This window comes from Miscanthus floridulus, chromosome 2 (assembly GCF_019320115.1).
Source record: "Miscanthus floridulus cultivar M001 chromosome 2, ASM1932011v1, whole genome shotgun sequence".
In the NCBI taxonomy this organism is placed as follows: Eukaryota; Viridiplantae; Streptophyta; class Magnoliopsida; order Poales; family Poaceae; genus Miscanthus; species Miscanthus floridulus.
The window spans coordinates 48,990,750-49,013,966 of record NC_089581.1 but is presented as its reverse complement, the minus strand read 5'-3'; the positions used below and the strand labels follow the sequence as shown (position 1 = coordinate 49,013,966).

At 45.3% G+C, this 23,217-nt stretch overlaps 2 protein-coding genes across 2 annotated transcripts in view; one reads left to right on the top strand and one right to left on the bottom strand.

Moving 5' to 3' along the window:
• Positions 1–6,419, bottom strand: part of LOC136523526 (protein virilizer homolog) — a 31,828-nt gene extending 25,409 nt beyond the window's left edge. Inside the window, exons 1-4 of the mRNA XM_066517184.1 lie at positions 6,270–6,419; positions 6,035–6,162; positions 5,187–5,275; positions 3,753–3,876 (exon numbers count right to left, since the gene is read on the bottom strand). Coding sequence (XP_066373281.1) covers positions 3,753–3,876; positions 5,187–5,275; positions 6,035–6,109 — 288 coding nt within the window. The 5' untranslated portion in view covers positions 6,110–6,162; positions 6,270–6,419. The remainder of the gene's footprint in view (positions 1–3,752; positions 3,877–5,186; positions 5,276–6,034; positions 6,163–6,269) is intronic.
• Positions 6,420–13,636: 7,217 nt separating this feature from the next.
• On the top strand, positions 13,637–19,598 carry LOC136536512 (CASP-like protein 4U1). Its single transcript, XM_066528780.1, has 2 exons — positions 13,637–14,109; positions 19,385–19,598. Exons 1-2 carry the CDS (start codon positions 13,637–13,639, stop codon positions 19,596–19,598), a joined length of 687 nt encoding a protein of 228 aa, XP_066384877.1.
• Positions 19,599–23,217: the final 3,619 nt, after the last annotated feature.

The window sequence follows — 23,217 nt, the reverse complement described above, 5'->3', positions numbered from 1 at the left end:
CACCCAAATCCCTCCAAGCAGATAATGGCACCGAGTTCGTTAACCACGCCACCGCCACACTCCTCAGCAGCCAGGGCACTACCCTACGCCTCTCCTGCCCCTATACGTCCCCGCAAAATGGCAAGGCCGAACGCATACTCCGCACTATCAACAACACCATCCGCACCATGCTCCTCCATGCCTTCATGTCTCCTCCTTACTGGGCTGAGGCTCTCACCACAGCCACCACCCTCCTCAATCGGCGTCCCTCCTCCTCCATCCACCACCAAATACCTCATCAAATTCTCTATGGCACCCTCCCAGATTGCTCCTCCCTCCGTGTCTTCGGGTGCCTATGCTATCCAAACCTCACCGCCACCTCCCCCCACAAACTCGCTCCTCGCTCCGCCCCGTGTGTTTTCCTCGGATACCCATCCTCTCACAAGGGCTACCGCTGCCTTGACATGAACACTCGCCAGATAATCATCTCCCGCCATGTCATATTCGACGAGTCAGTGTTCCCATTCGCGGCAGCACCATCGGCGGCCTCCGTGCCGCCCTCACTTGAATTTCTGATGCAGGGACTTTCTTCCTCGACGACAACAGTGAGCACTCCTCCGCCGCTCCCTGAAACCAGCGAGGATCCAGCCCCTGCGCTCCTGGACCCAGCTGTCATCCAGCTGGGCCCCCTGGTTGCCTCTACGGGCGGGCACCCACCGCCTGCTCCGCCTGCGGGCGGGCAACAGCCGCCAGCCGCTCCACAGCCGGGGCGCCAGCGTTTCGGTATCGTCTTCACTCGCCGCAGCCGAGTTCCTGCAGCGCCGAACGTGGCTCCTGCGGTTGATGCACCGGCCACTGAGGTCGTGGCCCCTGCGGCTGCCTCCGTGGCTCCCCTGGCGGCGGTTCCTGTGGCTGCTGCACCGGCCACCGAGGTCGTCGCCCCTGCGGATGTCTTCGCGGCTCCAGCACCATCTGCTCCGCCACCTGCAGCGACCCAGCAGCCTGCTGCACCACCGACCCGGCCTGTGACACGGTCACAGACCGGCTCCCTGCGCACCGTCCAGCGCTACGGCTTCACCACCTCCGTCGCCTCGCCGGTTCCGGCGAACTATCGCAGCGCCCTCGCCGACCCCAATTGGCGCGCTGCGATGGCCGATGAGTACAAGGCGCTGATCGACAATGGCACTTGGCGCCTTGTCCCTCGGCCCCCTGGTGCTAACATTGTTACTGGGAAGTGGCTGTTCAAGCACAAATTCCACTCCGACGGTTCCCTCGCCCGGCACAAGGCGCGCTGGGTCGTCCGCGGTTTCTCCCAGGAGGCCGGCGTCGACTACGACGAGACCTTCAGCCCGGTCGTCAAGCCGGCCACGATCCGCACCGTGCTCAGCATTGCTGTGTCCCGGGATTGGCCTATCCGCCAACTCGACGTGAAGAATGCCTTCCTCCACGGCAATCTCGAGGAGACGGTCTACTGCGAGCAACCCAAAGGCTTCGTCGACCCTACTGCTCCTAATTCCGTTTGTTTGCTGCAGAAGTCCTTGTATGGACTTAAACAGGCGCCGCGAGCTTGGAACCAGCGCTTCTCCGCCTTCATCAGCAGCATCGGCTTCACCACATCCAAGTCGGATGCCTCCCTGTTCATCTACAAGGCTGGAGATGACATGGCTTATCTTCTCCTCTACGTTGATGACATCATTGTCACCGCGTCGTCACCGGCTCTACTCCTGCACGTCGCCTCCCGACTCTCTCTGAAGTTCGCCATGACGGACCTTGGTGACCTCCAGCACTTCCTCGGCATCTCGGTGACGCGGGACAGCAATGGCCTGTTCCTGTCCCGACGGCAGTACGCCGTCGAGCTTCTTCAGCGCGCTGGCATGTCTGAATGCCACCCGACAGCTACCCCGGTGGATGCCCGGACCAAGCTGTCCTCCACTGAGGGCGCTCTCGTCGCCAACCCCTCGGAGTACAGGAGCCTGGCGGGAGCTCTCCAGTACCTCACTCTGACGAGGCCAGACCTGGCCTATGCTGTGCAGCAGGTCTGCCTCTTCATGCACGACCCTCGTGAGCCGCATCTTGCGCTGATCAAGCGCATCTTGCGCTATGTCAAGGGCTCGCTATCTGCAGATCTTCACTTGAGCTCCGGCCCTGTAGATCAGCTCACAGCCTACTCTGATGCCGACTGGGCTGGCTGCCCGGATACACGTCGCTCTACCTCAGGCTTCTGCGTCTACCTCGGCGACAACCTGGTCTCATGGTCTTCCAAGCGTCAGACGACTGTGTTGCGCTCCAGTGCCGAAGCTGAGTACCGTGCGGTGGCCCATGCGGTTGCTGAGTGCTACTGGCTGCGTCAGCTCCTCCAGGAGCTCCACATCTCCATTCCGCTAGCGACGGTTGTCTACTGTGACAATGTGAGCGCCGTCTACATGGCTGCCAACCCTGTCCACCACCGCCGCACGAAGCATATCGAGATTGACATCCACTTCGTCCGCGAGAAGGTCGCTCTGGGACAGTTCAGGGTTCTCCATGTTCCTTCTGCACACCAGTTTGGTGACATTATGACCAAGGGTCTGCCCGTCCAGCTCTTCACTGACTTTCGGACCAGTCTGTGCGTCCGTGATGCTTCCGCTACGACTGCGGGCGGGTATTAGGATATGTATAATCCTGCACTAATCATAGATTGTTTGTAATCCCATAGATAGGCTAGCTGCCATATATAGCCTAGGATTCTTTCTATGTATAGCCTAGGATTGTTTCCTTGTACAGGGAATAGCTTTCCATATGTGTAATTTCCTTGTATGCCTATTAGCTATATATGAAAGGCTCCCCACCCACGTTCAGTGTGTGGTGATTCTCCTCCTTTCCTGTCTATTCTACATGTTAAGTTAGTGAGATTTTTTCACATTTCAGATCAATGGTTCCTAATCCTGTTCAGCCAATAGTTTACCATGCTGAAGAGAAAGTCTATCATATCGATACTGCTTAAAGAGAAATTAGGTGGTTCTAATGGGTTCTACCATATTCACCTTAAATGAATATCTGTGGATTGATTTGCGCATGCACCACATAGCATCCTCAAGTGAGGATGGGATTATCTGCTCACTCTGGATAATGTGAATCTTTGCAGTTTAATGATCACAAGTTTTAACTGCAATTTCTAGATTTAAAGATTTTTTTTGTGTACGACAGATAGGACAGTGCACAGGGTTTAGGACTTCCAATATGAAAAATCTCACTAACTTAACATGAAAGATGAAATGTTGTTATGGCTTTTAGGCCCAGAGTGTGGTATGAACAAACCTGAAGTAGTGTTGCGATGGCTGCAGCCAAAATTAGAACTAATTCATATCTTAAACAAGAATTCTTGTTTCTCTATAAGTGATAAATTAGCTTCTTATGATAAGATCAGTTACATGATATTTTAGCTGGCCAGAACATTATCTCGATGAGTTGAAATTTGAAAAGATTAGACAACACATTTTCAGAGGCTCCCTATCAATCATCTAAATAACCTTGAAATTCATAAGGAAATATACAAAATGTTCTTTTGGGTCAGCCTCTTTCTTCAACCGGCCAGATTCTTGGCAAGCTGCATAGGAGAAGAGCTCCTGACCAGGCAACCAAGGACAGGCGTCCTACCCTCACACATTGGGATCCTTACCCAACCTGGACTACGACAATCCTTACCTCAGCAAGATATGGGTAACAATAGCAACAAAATAAGAAGTGCCAGTTAAGAGAACAAGACAAACTAGAAACTATGAATGTATTCATACCTCAACTTCTAGCACATTGGATGAAGAATGTGAATATAAGAAAGGATGGCAAAGACGCCTAAATCGAGACTCCCCATCACAGTGAACAAACACTTCCAAAGCAAATGAAGGTGGCGATGTAGCACTGGATATAACAACAACAGTAGTAATCAGGGAACATGGCTCATCAATCAACATAAACAAAAGCAGTGTTGTTAATAAAAAAAATTGCACTTGCTCCTTGCACAGGTCAACAATTAGTACAACTATATTAGGAAATCCAAACTGAAGGAACTGGAATCTTACTCTAAAGAAACAAAAGCATCAATCATTACCAGCAAGTTGTATCAAATCTTAAAAGGGAAAAAAAAAGTGTTTTAAGAAGATTGTCTCAGGCTTAATGAACTGAATGGGTACTATAATTTAACATTACTACCACAAGAAACAACAAAACAAGAAGTCACAAATCATTGGCATCTGCATATAAAGTATTGCCACCAACATGACTACTACCAAGGATTATTGTCGATACACGTATTACCATAGTCCATAGGTCATTCCCTGTGGGGGAAAAATGACTAACTGAAAACTTTGCAAACTCTTCAAAAATGGCATGCCTTATATAGTTTACAAAGGTTCTTGAAAATTGTCAGCTGTAACGCATGGCCCATATACATGGAAAATTCATATGTGTAATCGCATTTGCAAGATTTAAAAAAAAAAAAGATAAAACTGAGAGTGTTTGTTTGATCCTTCCATGTTTTGAAATATTTTTACTATCTACCATTGTTATTATGATTGTAGTTAGGTTAAATGGCATAAGCAAACTTGTATGCAATCCAAGTTTGATGCAACCATTGTTGTTTTCAGCATGCTTCAGAACTGTAAAAAAAATATTTTCCTTAAGACATGTTCTAACCAAATAAAATCATTCCAAACATTTGGATCTTTTTCAACTTTTACTCATAGAAATATAAGCACTTGATAATCTGATTTAGCTGTTGTTCTACAGTACAAAAGCAAAAGGAACACTCTCATCGAACACCTAAATAGTTGCCCAGGCATGGCATTAAACCTTCAAGGGTCAAAAGGGACAAATGAAGGTAATTAACATATTTACTGTATGCAGAGTCACATAAGCAAATCCTATCACCAATATATCAAAACGGTCAAACATCAAGATCATCAGACGTTATAAAAGTGTTAGGTTTCATGCACCACCAGATGGACCCAAAAGCTTAAGCGATTGGGAAGAGGTGAGCAATCCACTAATACTTCACAACAAAAAGTTATCCCTGTTTTCGATAAACTGCAATAGACAAATAAGTTCTGCAGGACACATTCTGTCACAAGTAACCTTTACATCAGGATCATCTTTTTGCTGATTAGAAAAATATCGTAAATACAAGAGTGTCGTAAGCACAAAAAACAAGATTCAAAAGAAATGCTTCTTACCCAACAAGGGAAATGTTTGGCATAGAAGGAGATGCATTCTGCTCAAGAAACTCACAAGCAGTTATCACAACTGGTTCAGAAAATAGCACCTGCATGATGTAAGGTGCACTTAAGGATAAGAAACATATATGAAGTTAAGACTTAAGAGAATGCCACTCTGTTTATCTCGACATTTGTTAGTTGCAATCATTGACAGCTAAAAATTAGATTCTTGGCTTAGAGGAAAACGTCCCAAGGTTGAGTACCAGCTGTGCAGATTTCTACTCATTCATATCCCAACATTACATTCATAGGTTAGTGGAAAATATATTAAGGATAGGTTCTACGATACAGACGATCGTATCGAACAGGGACAATAAATAGTTGGTCCGTTAAGGGTCTCATTAGCATTTAATCCATCCATGTATGATACAGTATGTTCAACTATGTTTCAATTAGGTGACACCAGCAATTTCACTGTACTGCACAGGCAAATGCAGAGCCATGGTAGTACAGATCCTATGTAGTATGTCATGAACTTCTAAAATGAAATAGTTCTTAGGTTTTCCGCAATAAATAACAGTTAGCTGTGTTCTGTCTCTGTGAGACCTAAACCTAGTTACCATGATTAGGTACAATATTTTCCTCACTGTACCGCTTCATCTACATAATTAGTGCATTAAGATCAAATCACTCCAATTACCTCTTGTTCTCAACCTTGCCTAACCATGCAAGTGCATTGCATGTACCCAACACCAGCCTACCAAACTATTAGAGCATTTTATTCACCCAGCACTAGCTTGGTCGGATATTCCAGAGCGCATTAACAATAATATAAAGGGGAGAAGAAACGGGATTGGGAACCGCACCTCGTCGACGTACTCGTCCAGCTGGGAGTGGAGGATCGTCTGAGCGAACAGCACGATAGGCTCCGGGCGGCCCATCGCCGCGAACTGTTAAGCCCGGACGGCCTGACTCGGTGTTGCCGTTAGCTCGCCTGCGCAGGGAAGTTAGTAGGCATCAATCAAAATAGCCACATAGCTAATTTAGGGTTTGGGTGCTCGGTTTCGCCTAGCAGGAAGGGAGGAGAAGGGGTGGGAATACCTTGTGGGTTCTCGTCGCCGACAAAGAGACCGGCTAAGGCCTCGGCACCTGGCGTAGGGCGGCGGCGGCGGCGGTAGCCCACCCAGCCGTCGCACAGAGAGAGGGGGAAGAGAGAGCACATGGGGTGAAGGTGAACAGATGCGGCGTACGGCGGTAGCCCGGTCCGAGGTTGTTCGGCCCGGGAGCGCACCCGCACGGGCCTTTTCTGGGCCGTTGTTTTTCGCGTAGAGTATTTTTTTGCAATTTATTTTTTCTTTCACTGTTTTTATTTTTTATTATTCTTCTTATTTCATATTTTTATTTCTTTGTTTATACAGGACACTATCAATGGCTAGAGGAACATTGATTTCAATTAAGTGAAAAAATAATGTTTCATTAGTATATCACAAATAAGTAAATGGAACATTTTTATATTTTATTAAGGTTGAACATCCTTTTTCAATTGAAACTAGAAACCCTTTTTACTTGAATGTAAAACAATTCACGAACTTAGGATGTTTTTCTTGTGTATATCATGTTTTCCTTCTAAACTATAAACAATTTTCTCTTCAATGTGTGACAATTTTTTACTAAATCTATAATATTTTTGTTCTAATAAACATAAACAGTTGTTCCACTAAACTAGAAGCATTGTTACTTAATAAAAAAAATATATGAGCTTATTGAAATATGTTCTAGGTGCTCCAAAGAGAACAAATGAAGATAACCTACACTTGGATATATCATGAAAAGATTAAGTCTACCTAAGCCTTACTCTGCTTCCGCAATTTACTTTCTAATAATTGTTATTATTATTTTTGTGATGATTTCTAAGAATTGTTATGTTAGAGTAGGATTAAAAATTTAGGTCGCATAACTCTTTTGTTGTCAACCTTGGGCGTATGAGTGATTTCGGCTAAGCAATATGTATATATTACGCAAAAGGCCCATAAAAGCCCAATTTAAGCCCTGTTTGGTAGAGGTGATTCTCTGTTGGATCCAACAGGAGCTCTGCCAAACAGTTTTTCAAAGAGAAGTGATTATCTGTTGATTCCATGAAGTGATTCTCTGGAATGAAATAGAGGTTGAAAAGTAGCATCTTCTAATTCTATTAAGGGATTCTCCATCATTATTTTGAGAGTTTATGCCAAATAATCCAATAGAATCACTTTCAGTCACGAAATCATTTCTCTTAGAGAATCAGCTTCCACAATCAGATGGAGCTCTACCAAACAGGCTCTTAAGTATAGAAGATTTTGAGTTACTCTCACTTTTTGAGAAACCAAACATTTTTAACTTTGACCAAATATATATAAGAATATATTAATATTATGGTGAGTAATTAGTATTTTTAGATAAATCACTGAATATAATAAATTTATTTGGAATACAAATGTTGCTAATTTTTTTCTACAAACCTAGGTCTGTTTGGATGCGAGAACTAGTTTCTATATAGCTAAAAATTAGCTATATTTAGCCCTAGTGTATCCAAACAGGAGGACTAATAGGTGCACTAATTTTGTAGCCAAACCTTCAACTTGTTTGTAGACGACTAGATAGCCAATCCTAATTAATTTGAGATAATTTTTAGCCCAACTAATAACTAGCCTAGATCATCAAACGTGCTTCTAGTTAAATTTAAAGAGGTTTGATCAGCTTTTTTTTTTGAGGAAGTAAGACCGAAGAGAAGACAATTAAACCAACATAATAAACATTTTTAAAGATAGAGGAATGAGCAGCTGGTGCTGCTGCAGGCCAGCAGCGGGTTGGTGGAATAAATGGTCCATGAGACCGAATTTTTTGTTTTTTTTTTTTGAAAATTTTTCACAAATATGTCTCTGGAGGCACACGTCTCGGCGTCATAGATTTTGGCGCATAGGTCTTGGGCTCCACGCAAACATGGCGGTGACTTGACAGGCACTTTGACGCCAAGCTTGGCGTCGTAGATCTTGGCATCGAGCTTGTCACTGTGGTTATTGGTTGAAAGCTCTAGTTTGGTTTTGGTGAATTGATGAAACCATAAGTGCTAACCTAGTCTATCAAAGTGATTATGAGATAGGTAGCACATTTCAAGTGGTGAAGCAAATGAAGATCATGACATGATGATTGTGATGTCATGGTGATGAGTGCTTAGACTTGAAAAGGAAGAAAGAGAAACAAAAGGCTCAAGACAAATGTATAAAAGGTAGGAGCTATTTTATTTCGGTGATCAAGACACTTAGCTAGTGTGATCACATTTAGGTTTGATAGTCGTACTACTAAGAGAAGTGAAACTCGTATCAAAATGCGGTTATCAAAGTGCCACTAGATGCTCTAACTCATTGCATTTGTATTTAGAATCTAGTGGAGTGCTAACACCCTTGAAAATGTTTGTGAAAATAAGCTAACACATGTGCACAAGGTGATACACTTGGTGGTTGGCACATTTGAGCAGGGGTAAGAGACTTTACCGGTAGAGTGTCCGCCCCTAGAGTGCGTATAGTTCGACGGTGCCATCGACGCCCTATAGGCCTATACAGAAAAGATATGATTTCACATAGTGCACTAGACGCTGGCCTCAACTAGACCGGCGCGTCCGGTTAGTGGAAGCAGTGAAGATGCTGGCGTCGGTCTTCGACCGGTCGCTGGGTCACTTCGTGACCGGACGCTGGTTGGGGGCATCCGGTCCTACTAATGTGGAAGCGCATAGAGGAGTCAGTGAGTGACCGGACGCTGGGTGAGTCCAGTCGGGTATGACCGAAAGCGTCCGGTCACTTCGAGCAGCGCGTCCGATCATCACTTGACCATTAGGATCAGGCGCTCAGTATTTGAAGAGAGGGATAACATGGCAGTCATCCGTTGACCGGATGCTGGTAGGGTGCGTCCGGTCGATCTGACCAGAGCGTCCGGTCACCCCGTGTTGTGCCTAGCGAAGAGGTACAACGACTCTATTTCATGGGGGCTTCTATTTAAGCCCCATTGCCGGCTCTAGCTCACTCTCTTGACCATTTGCATTGACATAGCAACCTTGTGAGCGTAGTCAAATCCCTCCCACTCATCTCCATCATAGATTCAACATCTTTGTGAGATTGGAATAGAATCCAAGTGTATTGCTTGAGTGTTTGCATCTAGAGGCACTTGATGTTCGTGTTTTACTGCGGGATTCGCTTGTTACTCTTGGTGGTTGCCGCCACCTAGACGGCTTGGAGTAGCGAGGATCATCGAGCGGAGGTTGGTGATTGTCTCCAGCTCCGATCACGGTGATTGTGAGGGGTTCTTGATCTTTCCCCGGTGGAGAGCCAAAAGGTACTCTAGTGAATTGCCCGTGGCTTATGTGATCCTCATCTTATGTTCATTGTGCGGCACCCTATTGAAGGTTTGGCGTGTGATGCCAATTAGCGCATGAACCTTCAAGTGAGTGAATCACCACAACGAGGACTAGCTTACCGGTAAGCAAGAGAACCTCGGTAAAAAAATCATTGTGACATCATTTGATTCCGATGTGATTGGTCTTCATTGGTATTTATTCTTATGATTAATTGGTTCACTCCTTGACTCAGCGGTATAACCATTTTTTTCACTTTCTTTACATTACCGCAAACTAGTTATCAAGCTTTTTAGTGTAGCTAGTTGTGAGAGCTTGTTAGTTTGGTTAGTGTGACTCTTTAGTTAGCCTTTGAGAGCACACTAACTTAGTATAGTGACATAGCCATTGTGTGGTTAGAAACTAGAATTGTGGTAGGTGGCTTGCATTTTTAGTAAGTTAGCGCAACACTTGCTTCGCCTCATAATTGTCTAACCGGTTTGCTAAGTGTTGTTGTAGAAATTTTTAATAGGCTATTCACCCCCCTCTAGCCATTAGGACCTTTCATTTACGCCAAGCCCTGTCTTATGTATGTGCCCTCCCTTCATTTCTCTCTTTCTCTCTCCCATGCCCACGCCGGGCCCCGCCGGGCCGGCCGCACGCCGCCCCTCCTAGCCCACGCCGCCTCATCTGCCCTAGCTCGTCGCGTCCGCCGTGCGCATAGGCGCTCCCTCCGACGACCTCGGCCACGACACGGCCCCTGCTCCTAGTGCACCGTGACCTCGCCGTTGATCCCATCCTCCGTGTCCCCGTCCTACTCCGGTCCCGACATCCACGTCCGCGTCGCATCGTTGCATTGACTTGGACAGGTAAAATTTTTGAATATGCAATGTAGGTACTTAGTTAGCTTGAATTGTAGTGTTACTTTGATTATTTGGTAGTTTCTAGTAAATTTGATGATGTAGGTAGTTGATTTAGTTAGTGAGATAGATATAGTTAGATAAATATAGTTAGATAGCTAATGACATAGGTACATAGATATAGTTATTAGATAGCTAGTTGATTTAGTTAGTGAGATAAATATAGATTCTTTTAAAAAGTAAATCTCTATTACTGTCCACAGCATTAGTAAGCTTAGAATACACCCAAAAAAATCATAAATAACAAATCTAGTAAAGACATAAATCTATCAGATAAACTCGATATCCACAACATAAGTGTTAGAGGTGTACTCCAAAAGGAAGGGGAAAATCATGTATAGTATAGAGACTAGAAGGGCTACATGCACTTAGGTATATCTCCTGAGTCCAATAATCAGTGCTACTATAGTACTGCAAATCACGGTTATGTAGCATGAGACCAAGAACCAAAGGCTATTGCTTGAGTTGGGAATTATCCAGTAGTCAAAGGCATGTCAATCAAAATGATTATGGTGGTGACTGACAGATTACTATCAGGCTGCCATGTAAGTGAAGTCTCAGAGTATGGCTAATGTTGTACTACTAGGACTCCTACATGAACATAGTGGTAGATTGAATTATTCTTCTAGTCATGACTAGCAAGGTCTCTGTAAGAATGATCGTCTTAGGCTTGTAAACGTTGCACGGTATTGTAACTCCTGTCAATATATAATGAATATGGGGGCTATCGCTTCCGTTAAATCTTAGCAGTATCGACTTCTTATAGGAGCTAGCTTAAACTCACCGGCATTGCTTCTGAAAGTGAGCAAGTTTACTAAAAAACGCTAGGACAAAGAAAACAAGAGTATATGTTAAATTAATCAACTTACCATACTTACCAACAGGTCATCGCCTCTTCAAATACCCACAAGCATGGGTAATTGCTATTACATTTTGTGTTGTTAAATATGTTTCTCGAATACCCTTACAACTCACATGACATACTTATTGTAGTCTTCCGAGTCCAAAGAAAACTATGGGTTCACTAGGTGGGTCGATCCTGGACCAATTTATCTACATCAGCAGTATATCTAATACAAATCTTCGATCTACAAAGGGAAGTTAGCAGCGGGTACAAGGAAGACAAAGACGACGACAACAACAATGGTGCAAGTTCATAGGAGACACTTTGTAATGATCCATATTGCATCTGCCCTAATCACAAGAACAAGGGGCATCCGCCGTCACCCCGCCACCACCAACAACAACAATGGGAGGCTACTATGGAGAAGGTACAACACAATTTGCTATGTGGCTACACTACTAGGACGACCCTATCTTATTCATATGGTACATCCATGTGTTTTTTGTTTGGTTTAATTATCTAAGGCATGTTAGGTTTAGTCGAAGGAACTATGTACCCTTGTTTGGTACATGTTCTCACATGCCATTTCTTTTGTTTGTTGTTCGCTTCAATTACTTAAGGCATGTTAGGTTTAGTTCTAAATATTATGACCACAAATAATGAAAACAACTACATAATGAAAAGTCCAATACTATGACACATTAAACAACACATTAATACTAGAAGTGCGTACCGACAAACTAAATAACGCAGTACATGACCTAAGCATGCACATACTTAAAGTGCATTACATGACAACACAATGAAAAGTCCAACAGTAGACAACATTGTTTATGAATAAACCATAGAACTAGCAAGTAATGGAGACTACTGAGTGCAACGAGGCTACTTTCCTTTCCTCAGGGCATCGGGATTCTTCTCCATCGCTGCTTTTGCTCGTCGTGCATGTTCAAGCTTCTTCTCCCTCTCCTCCATGTATGCAGCAACATGTCTCCTTTCCTCCTCTTCCTTATGCTCCTTTTCTACAGCCTCCTCTCTACATATCTTCTCTATCATCTCCTTGTCCTCTGCCTCCCATCGCAATAGTTCTGCATCCATTTCTTGTCTTCAGGCTTAACCTCAGTGTCGATCCACTGCTCAAAGTCATAGAGCGGTGGAGGGGTCTGCAAAAAATACAATTGTTACAAAACAAAAAAAATCATGCAAGATGTCATATGACAAAAACATCAATTTATCACCATCTTGTTAATGCGGCGCTGACGAAGTGTAGGATCAAATGCAAAATTGAACACATCCAATACCTCTGCCTATACATGTCATCTTCATCGAACTTGGCTACCTTGCAAGGATCACCACAAAAACATATGGGCACTAGAACACCACTAGGCAGAGGCAATGGATTAAAGGCATTTCTGGTCGTCCGGCCATAACTATAATTTAGCAATTTTCGTTCTAAGAACCAAAGCAATTAACATTAAACCCTACACCTAGGGTTTCCTATTTGATCCACAACAATGAACCCATATCATAACAACGTGCGCTGAGATTACCTTGGTTTGGTAGCTTTTCCACGCCTTGGCATCCTACGGTTGTATAATATAAATATTAAAATTGCATGAAACCCTAAGTAATGATGATTCTTAAGTTAAAAAATCCGACTAATATATACCGAATCAATTTAAAAAAAACTAGGAGGGAATGAGAATACCTTGCTCTCGAAGATCTATGGATCAAATCAAAATTTCCAAGGTCCAATATGCCGATTCGTGAGGTAGGATGAAGTGGGGAGAGAAAAAATCTGAGAGGGAGGAGAAAGAATAGGAGGAAGGCTTGGGCAGGAAGATTGGGCGCCGGGTTAAAACACCACCTCGGCGCCATAGATCTCGGCGCCGTTCTCAGCGCCAATAACCCCGGCGCCAAGCTTGGCACTAATAACCACGACGCCAAGCTCGACGCCAAGGTTCCTACCAAGTCACCGCCATATCTGCACCGAGCCTAAGACCTAGGCGCCAAAATCTATGGCATCGAGACATGTAAGCTCGGCGCCACCAACGATGGTGCCGAGCTAAGGGTCCAGATTTTGAAAGCATACCTCTAGAGGCATATTTGTGAAAACATTTTTAAAAAAAGGCTAAAAAACAAAAAAAAATGGTCCACGAGACAGAGGCACTATAGCACAGAGCTAGGACTGGGAGGGCCAATTTTTTTTTATTTTTTAGCCTTTTTTGAAATTTTTTCACAAATATACCTCTGGAGGTAAGATTTCAAAATCTGGACCCTTAGCTCGGTGCCAGCGTTGCTGGCATTGAGCTCTTGGGCTCGAAGCAGACATAGCGGTGACATGGCAGGCAACTCGGCGCAAGGGTTACTGATGCCGAGCCTATCTTACATATGGGCCCCAATCCTTTCTCTCTTCCTCTCCCTCTCTCTCTCGTACCTCCCTCACCCGAGCAGCACACCGCCGCCGCTGCCTGCGCCCTCTCTCGCCTTCGTCCACAGACACCCACGCCTCACCACGCCCTACACCGCGCCTGTTCGCTCACCGATCCCCGCGCTCGCCCTGCGCCCGCCCGCCAGCACAGCGCCTCCACCACGGCCGTGTCGGACCCCATGCTCGCGCCGGTCCCCTCGTCAGTCCACACGCCTGCGCCGCGCCCTCGCCTCGCCCACGCCCACGACCACCTTAGCCACGCCCCGCCGCGCCGGTGTAGTGACCGTGATCGTGCCGCCCGCCACTGCCGACCTCAGCCACGCCCGCCGTGCCACCCACGCCCGTCGAGCCAGCCTCACCGCGCAGAGCACTGGGCATCCCACGTCTGCCGCGTGCCACCACCGTCCTCGCCCGTGCCCCTACCGGCCTCAGCACTTGCAGCATCCGCCTATGCCACCACCGGCCTAGCTCATCATCCTGACCCACGCCCGATGTCCGCTGCGACTCTATCGATGTCCGCAACTCCATCGTCGGACAGGTAAAAATTGTGAATTTGCAATATACGTACTTAGTTAGCTTTGATTGTAGTGTAGTAGTTTTGGCATTTGTTATTTACTAGTTAATGTGATGACTCGGATAGTTGATTTAGTTAGTGATCTAGTTAGATAGATATGTAGATAGATAGAAACATAGATACATAGGTACATAGATATAGTTAGATAGCTACTTAGATAGGTAGTTACATATTTAGTTAACTAAATAGGATCTAGCTATTTAGTTAGTACACTGTATCCATGTATGTAGTTATTATCTTATTTACTTAGTTTATAGTTAGAAAGCACTTGTTAGGTACTATCTATCGTCTAATTTGGACTAAAGGACATGTGTTTCATTATGTGTTTGAACTAGATGGACAACCTAGTGACCATATATCATGGAGGCACCGTTAAATACGATCGCTATGGATATGTTGAGTTTGTTGACATATAAAGCGTGCCTATGATATTCAATGATAGGCCTTCATTTAGTGAGATAGTTGCAAGGGCTCAGGAGGAGCTGCATTGCCTTGGAAATGATGGCATTACAGTTGAGGGTGTACTGCATCTAGGTTCTCCTCCCAACATCCTCAGGCGAATGATCCCAATTGATTTTGCGGATTAGTGGGAGAACTATGTGAGATCGGCTATGAAGAGCCAGCTGCAATATTTGGACGTGGTTGTGCATCGGGTGTTAGTCGATCCCATCCCTCATGGGTTTTCCCCACCAATGGGTCACCAGACACACATCGACCCTCCTGTCCCAGAACCTGATATGGATGTGGAGGTTGCACCTATGGTTCTCGATGCTCAATCTGCCCCTAATGCGATAGTTGGAGATGCTTGTTAGACTCATGTTGTTGTGGTAGATCCTCCTCATGAGATCCCTTTGACATAGAATCATCCGAGTAAGTGTCTTAACCGTATGGTTATTGGGAGCTTACCCCTTTCTTACATCCATTTCTTTCATTCTTTCCTTATTTCTCTATGAAAGGATCAAGATGCCCAAGAGGGGGGGTGAATTGGGCTAATTTTAATTTTTTTTTTGCAATAATTAAGTCCTACGGTTAGCCCAATTAATCCCTTGTGCCTAGAAAGTGTTTCTATTGATCTACCGCACAAAAGTTTAGCAACCTATGTTCCAATCCTACTCTAGTATGGAAATTCTATGAATGTAAATGACAAGAATTGAATTGCTCAAAGTAAATGCTCAAAGTAAAGAGAGAAGGAGGAGCATGGCAATGTTTTGCCGAGGTAGCGAAGAGTCACCACTCCCCACTAGTCCTTGTTAGAGCACCCACGTAAGGGTGTAGCTCCCCCTTGATCCGCGCAAGGATCAAGTGCTCTCTACGGGTTGATTCTTTGACACTCCGTCGTGGTGAATCACCCACAACCGCTTACAACTTGAGTTGGGTCATCCACAAGCTCCGTCGGATGATCACCAAGCTCCCAATCACCACCAAGCCGTTTAGGTGATGGCGATCAACAAGAGTAACAAGCATGAACTCTCACTTGACCACGACAAGCCTAATGAGAAGGGTGGATGCACACTTTGCTACTCTTGCTTTCACTAATGAGGCTCTCTTTGGGATTCTCAAATCTCAATCACCTCACTAGGACATTACTCTTCTTAGCACTCTCAAAGGTGTTTCTCAGTTGTTAGAATGAGCAGAAGTACCCCCTCACATGAATGGAGGGAGTATTTATAACCTTGGTTCAAAAACGAACCGTTATGTGCCTTTACGGGGTGACCGGACGCTCCAGCCATGTTGACCGGATGCTCCGATCAGTTCTCCCTGAACTTCAGTGTTTAAGTTGTGACCAGACGCTAGACAGTGTCCGATCAGCACTGACCGAACGCGTCCGGTCATAATTTTCCATCTCTGGAACGTTACTGGAGTCAACCGGACGCTGGCACCCAGCGTCCAGTCACTCACCTCTCAGCGTCCGATCACATCCAGATGATTTCACCTTAATCAAATGAACTGACCGGACTCTACGCTAGAGTTCGGTCACTCTAAAACCAGCGTCCGATCAACATTTGACCCTCCATTCATTTCCAACTCTCGATCATACGTGAATAAAGTTTGTTCCAATGGATCTAAGGGCTTTAGCAAGTGTGCACCACACTTAACCCACTAGACTCGTCTAGGTCAAGCTACCCATCCATACCCCCCTTAATAGTATGGCCAAAGGAAAAACAAAGTCCTAAACTACTCTAAGTATCTCCTCAACACTAAACGACACTTAGAACTAATCCATCCTTAACCTTGTCGTCCATCCTTTGAAAACCAAAATGATTTCCATCGTAGGGGCATGACCACCATGATAGCCCAATCGATATCCACTACCGTGACCTAACTTAATTGCCTCTGCAAAACACACGTTAGTCATAGTAATCACGTATTATCATTAATCACCAAAACTCAACTAGGGGCCTAGATGCTTTCAATCTCCTCCTTTTTGGTGATTGATGACAATACCACTTCGAGTATGTGAAAGAGATGAGGTTTTTAACATGCTTGGATCATGTAAGCTTTTGACAATAAAAACAAAAAGAGTTAGGCAAGCTTATATAACCCAAGCCAACATGATGTACTCAAAAGATATGAAATAAGCAAGAGTACAAGTAATAAAGCTCATTTACATCGGAGTAAAACGCGGAAGCAAAACAAATGAGCATAACACAAGTGATATGACATATAAAAGATTCAAAGTAGAGAGCACACATGTCAAATATCATGATCACGTAGATATCACTATCACATAAATATAGTTTGATGCATAAAAGTAAACACACGAATGCATAATAGTGTATCACACATAAAAACCAAATATAATAGAAAAACTAAGCTCCCCCTAGATAAGTTGCTCCCCCTAAGTCTAACATACACGATCCCTCTCCCCCTTTGGCGTCAAACACCAAAACCTAAGGGTCTATCGGTGGAGCTGCAGTGGACGAGTCGGGCGCTGAGGTGCGAGGAGCGAGCTGGAACTATGTGCTATCATCATCTGATCCTGAGCTCTGAGCAGTCCGACCCTCTGTAGCTAGAAGCGATGCTGAAGTGGTTTGGGTCGGATCTATAACTGGCGCTGCCTGCTCTAATGATGCAACTAACGAAGGGAGCGTCTTTGTTGTCCTGGTAATAGGTGCAACTATGGAAGGACCTAGGACATGTAGCTCTGGCGGAGTAGGCTACCCTATCAACTCACTAAATGAAGCACCAAGGCTCCTGGAAACTGGGGTGAGCACTGGCGAACTCTAAGGTGAAGTAAAGCTCATATGAATAGGAGTGAACTACGGGGCTGGCACTAGCGAAGCAAACCACTAGGACACCTGCTCTGTAGGTGAAGGAAACTGTGGCGCTGGCGGTCCCTAACTCTGAAGCCCACTGGACTGTAAAGCTAGAGTCATAGAAGTGGTGGCAGATTGACCAAGCTAGGGTGAAGGCTGTGGCGGTGGAGCCCCAATAGCTGTCACAACATGCTGCATAAACCCTAGTTGCTGCTGTTGCATGAGAAGCTACTACTGATGCATGGCCTGCTGCTGCTGTTGTATAGCTTGCTGTTGCTACTGGATCACCTGCTGCTGTCGCCGGAACTCATCATGCCGAGTCTAAAACTATGCAAATGTAGCAGCGGTCTCCTGAGCCTAGCGAGCCTAATCCTGCATCATCCGTTCAAGTATGGCAAGTAGAGTGGAGTCTGTCTATGGTGTAGGTGGAGCTAAACTAGAGCTACCGGCCTCATGGTCATGTCGTCATGGAGGCATCTGAGGGATATCGCAGTAGTCATCATCTGAGTTGTCACTAGGGTCGCTCTTGATCATCCCCTCCTACTGAGCATCAAGTTGTTCCTCCTCTGTAGCTGCTATACCTCTGATGGTCTCATCCGATTGGGCTACAGTCTCTGGCACCTCTAGACGATGGCACAGCTGGCTGGGTGTCCTCACTGCACTATGGCGGATCATCTGAGTCATGTTGTATGTAGGGAACTCTATAGTAGAACCACTATACTCTGCCAGCATCTCAGGTGGCCTCACAGTAACTACCCTATGGATCAAGAATGTAATCTAGTGAGCATATGGCAGCTACCTATGACCCCCTAAATCCCTCTGCAATAGTATCCTCCATCTCTGATAGAAGGAGATTCCAAATGTCAAACACAGTCTGCTACATCAGAGAGTTCAGTAGTCATAGCTGTATACGAGTCAAGCCCTTGCGATACCCCATCCTCGGAAGCAGGGTCCTCCTCATAATAGCATCAAGCACTCTAGCAGTAGGAGTGAGATCACTGGGTGTCCTGCTCGACCCCTCGCCGAAAGGCTCTATGAAGCAATGACAGACTAGATTTGTAGGAGGCACCATACCACCATGAGGGCATCTAGGAGGCGCTGTCTATCCATAGCAAACCTCATGTAGCTAGACGAGCTGCTCCTGAAGCCTAAGTATGTCTCTGACCCTAGAGCTCATCAGCATGTAATCTCTACCTCTGAAAGCAAACTGAATGAATCTGTGCTGTGGGTCAATCCAAAGTGTAGTATAGAACTGACGGACCCAAGATGGAACATATAAGCCTGTCTATGTAACACCCCGGTGTTATGCCTGCATTTAGGCATTGCTAATCATACATATCGTGCATCATCAAGCATCCTATTCATACATGCGTAATCTTGCATATAACAACTGAAACATTACTTCGAAACATACGAAACATGTTTGTGAAAAGTAAATGATGCATACACTTATTAGGGTTGTTTTGCTCTGATTCTTGCTTGCTAGTTGAGTAGAAACTGTTGGTTATGCTTGAAAATCATCTAGAATTGTTTAGCACAATTTTTGGAGCAAGGGTTGTATTCAAATTAATTCAAAATTTTGTTTCCAAAGTAATTTCCCAAAATTAGGGTTTTGAGTTAAAATTTAACTTTGATTCTATAATTTAAAATCTAGATAGAATTGGACTTTGGTCATAAAAGCAAAGTTGTAGGGAATTAAATTCTAAGCAACTTTCATTTTTGGTACATTTTCAAAAGAGGTCATTTTCTTGCTCAAAATAATATTTGAAAACTGTTATTTGAAAAATTATTGAAAATTGAAATTGAAAAGAATGTTTTCTGTTTTAGCGGGCCGCCGCCTCGCTTCTGGCCCGCCAGCCGAAGCCGGCCCAGCGAGCCTCCCGTGCCGCGCGTGCCTCGCCTCGGCCCAGCCCCGCACCGCGCCAGCCCGGCCTGCCTCCGCGCGCCGCGCCTTCTTCTCCCGCGCGCCGTGCCCGTCGCCGCGCCACGTCCCGACCGCGTCAGGCGACGCCCGCCGCGTGTCCGCCACGCGCCCGGCTAGCTCTGACCACGCAGTGCGCTGGCTGGCTTGAAGAGGAGCACGCCCTGCTGCCAGCCGCACGCGCTCTGCCCTCCTTCACTCCTCCCGCGCTGCCTTTCCTTCCGCTAGAGCCGCGAGCCCTGAGCTCCGCCCTCGCCGCGCCCGAGCTCCGCCGGCGTCAAACTCCCGCACCACTGCGCCATTCTCCAATTCCTCGCGCCCGCAACTCCGCCTCGCCTTCCTTCAAGTCGCGCTCGAGCTTGCTCCGCCTTCCGAGCACAGGTCGGGCCTCCCCGCGTCTCGCCGCCGACGGCCATGGCGCCGCCGTGCTCGGCCGCCATGGAATCCGTCTTCCTTCTCCCCTCCAGCCTCGCCTAGCTACCCTACCGAGCTCGCCTTCTCCTCGCATGTCTCCTGCGCTCGCTCGCTTGCGCTGCCGTGGCCGGAGATGGCCGCCGGCCGCTGGCCGAGCTGCGCCGCCGCGCCAGCGCGCGCCCCGGCGAGGCACCTTGCCTCGGCTGGCCAGGCCGAGCCAGGCCGTGGGATGACGCCCTGTTGGGCCGTCCCCCCCCTCCCTCGCGCTCGGGCCGCGCAGGCCGGTGATGGCCGTGGGCCAGCTGTTCCCTTCAGGCCGGCCCAGTATTGTTTAAAGTGAATTGATTTCCTTTATTATTTGTTATTTGAAATCAAAAATGGTTTGAAAATTGTTTGGATGATCAAACTTGTTCCAAATTTGTTGAAACAAAATTTGCTAGGTTCCTTATCACCAGATCTACTTGGGAAAAATAGTGCATGTCATTTTTGATATACTTTTCTGTAGGATTTTATTTCATCATGAATATTGCTGATAACTTGAAAAAAGTGTAGAAAAATCTATAGTCTTCAGAAAAATATGATTCCAAGTTTGTTAATCTTATTATGTCATGTACTTCCTAGGAAAAATATGTTTCATACATGTGCTGTGGGAAATTTTTGAGGTGTAGTTCAAGTACTTTTAATGGCTGATTTTTGTTATTTTTGCTAGAAAGCAAACTTTGTATAAAACATGCATGTGGTAATTTTTGTACAGTCATTATAGGCTATGAAGAACCTAGGAAAAATATTAATTCTGTTGTTTGACACTTTTCATAGTACAAAGTAATTTCATGCTCCTTTTTATGCTATAGCTTGTCATTTTTGTGTAGGATAGTTTACTTATCCAAATGTCATGAAATTTTTATGGTAGTCTGTTTAGGGTAGTAGTATGCTACTGTAATTTTCTCAGATTTTTAGGAGCATCAGAAATATAGGTTCCTATTCAAACCTATTATTAATTAGGGTTTAAGCAAGTGTTGCTTTAAGTGTGATTAAGAAATTAGTAAAGCTTTGGTGTATCTTTGAAGCATTTCATAAGATAGGTTAACTTAACATATTAATAGTAGAAGAGAATGCAGTAGATGATATGTGCTTGTAGCATAGTTCTTAGATGATGTTGACTACCTTGTATTTCTACATATCCATCGCATTCATCTCATTTGATGCACCGTTTGCATAATCCCTTACGCGCATTGCATCATACAGGATCGCAAACCGAGAACCCAGTCGTCATACCCGAGGAGCCCGAGGAGCAGCTCGAGGTGCAGCAGCAGGAAGTGCTAGAAGCCGACGAGGAGGACGTTGAGGAACTTCCGGAGTGCCCCGATCACCGTCCGAGCTCCTTCGAGAGAGGCAAGCCCCGGAGCATTTTTCTCCCGGTTTGCAATTGTTTAATTAAATGCTTTACTTTAATTGATGCATTACGTTCAGGAGTTGTTTGCAACCGTTGCTGCATTATACCTTGTTTACCTTTGTTATACTACATCCTTGTTACCCTGTTATCCACAGTCGAGTCAATGCTTAGCTGGCTTAGACCGGTAGAAGTCAGGTGATTTCCTATCACCTGTGAGCTATAGGTGGTTACCTGGATCTGTTTGGATGGCTCTGAAGTCATGGTATAACTAAGTGTTAAATGAAGTTGAGACCGGGCGGAGACTTGCAGAGTTTTGGACCGTAGTGTTTCCGTCTGTGTCGATTAAGGACCGACCGTTGTTGGGCCTCGAGTCATGTTGAACGCATGCCTTACATTTAGCTGGCCGGATAAAGTACCTTCCGACCGCGAAGCTAGGAGATTTTTCGGGCCGAGTAGATTGCCCGCAGCGCACTGTGCCGAAGCAGGTGTGGTAGGACACGGGGGCGGGATGATAAGACCAAAGCGCAGTCGGTCAGCCCCCGGGTACATGTGGTTCCTGGCAAACTCGAGATACCTGGAAAGTTGACTCGGTGATCAATATCTCACTTTAGCGGGTGAGTGAGATTTGTGTAAGGAATAAATCACCAGCTGGTTAGGAATCGATTCGAATCGCCATCGCTCCTGGATAGTGAGCACTTGACTTGAGTGACTTCATCGTAGTAAATGTTATGGAACACTTGGACAGTTATAATGAATATGACAGTATGGAAGTTGCTTAATGATCATTGGTTATCATTATCTGCTTAATCACATGTTTATTCTAGTATAGGTGTAAATCTAGTTGACAGGTTAATAATAATTAATTTGGCAATAATGCTTTTAGAAAGGTTCTTGAAATGCTAAAAATGCTTCTTTTGCAAATGAGTCAGCTACCCTACTATAAAGCCCTTCATAATCCTTGGTGTCATTTATTTTTGGTTATGTCGGGTAAGTCTGGCTGAGTACCTTCTCGTACTCAGGGTTTTATTCCCACTTGTTGCAGATGGGCAGATGTATTACGGCTACTGTATCAACTGCCTATATCCTGCGATGGGTGATGCTTAGGACCATGGGCATGGTCGTTCCTTATGTCTCATCTGATGCTTTTGTTGGAAATGATCATTCGCTGGCACTATATTTAAACTCCGCGTGAGTGTGTGTGTGGTTTAAACAAATGACTTCCGCTACTTTTATTCGAACTGGTTCTGTAATAACTATGTTGAAACTCTGATGTATCCGTGATGCAAACTTTTATGTAATATGTGATGGTGACCGCTAAACTTATTACGATCATGGCTGGGACACGAGTTGGTTTGAAATCCTTCGTGATTTCACGGACTACCGGGTTATACGGGCTTAAGTTTGTTAAATCGTCTGCTCTGGTGGATGATTTTCTTACTTAATTTCGTATAATTGGTCGGTTCTGTTACAGCTGGTATCGGAGCATGGTTTAGCGTGTTACTGTTCACAAGTGTATTTAAAACAAAAAGGCATTTGAAAAACGTGATTTTCAAAATCTAAAGTGTGCCAGTGATCATATCCTTTATGCCCAGTTAAGGACTTTAGGTGGCTTAATTAAGTACTGACTGGGGTTCTTGCATCATATTTCTCTTTCGTCGCTCATACGGCGTGCTATTGTATGAGTGCCACTTGTTTGAGTGGTAATGAATGGATCATTTGCCTCTACGCCTCGGTAAGTGTGAGTTGTGAGAGCATGATCGGATACACCGCCGATCTAGGGTGAATGCTTATTTGATGCTGGAGTAATTACATGTTCTACGCATGTTTTACAAAGGTATCTCATGTATGGGTCTTCCGTCTATGGAGGCGATGCCGTCAATAGGACGATGGTTCGGGTAGTTACTACCGTTGTACACGTATCTGGGGATCCGT

What these genes read in the sequence shown, in the direction of transcription:
- LOC136536512 (XM_066528780.1), top strand. Translation starts at nt 13,637, where the DNA reads ATGGCAGGCAACTCGGCGCAAGGGTTACTGATGCCGAGCCTATCTTAC. An exon ending in CAGAGCACTGGGCATCCCAC is followed by an intron (nt 14,110 to 19,384) that starts GTCTGCCGCGTG and finishes TTTCTGTTTTAG; the next exon opens with CGGGCCGCCGCCTCGCTTCT.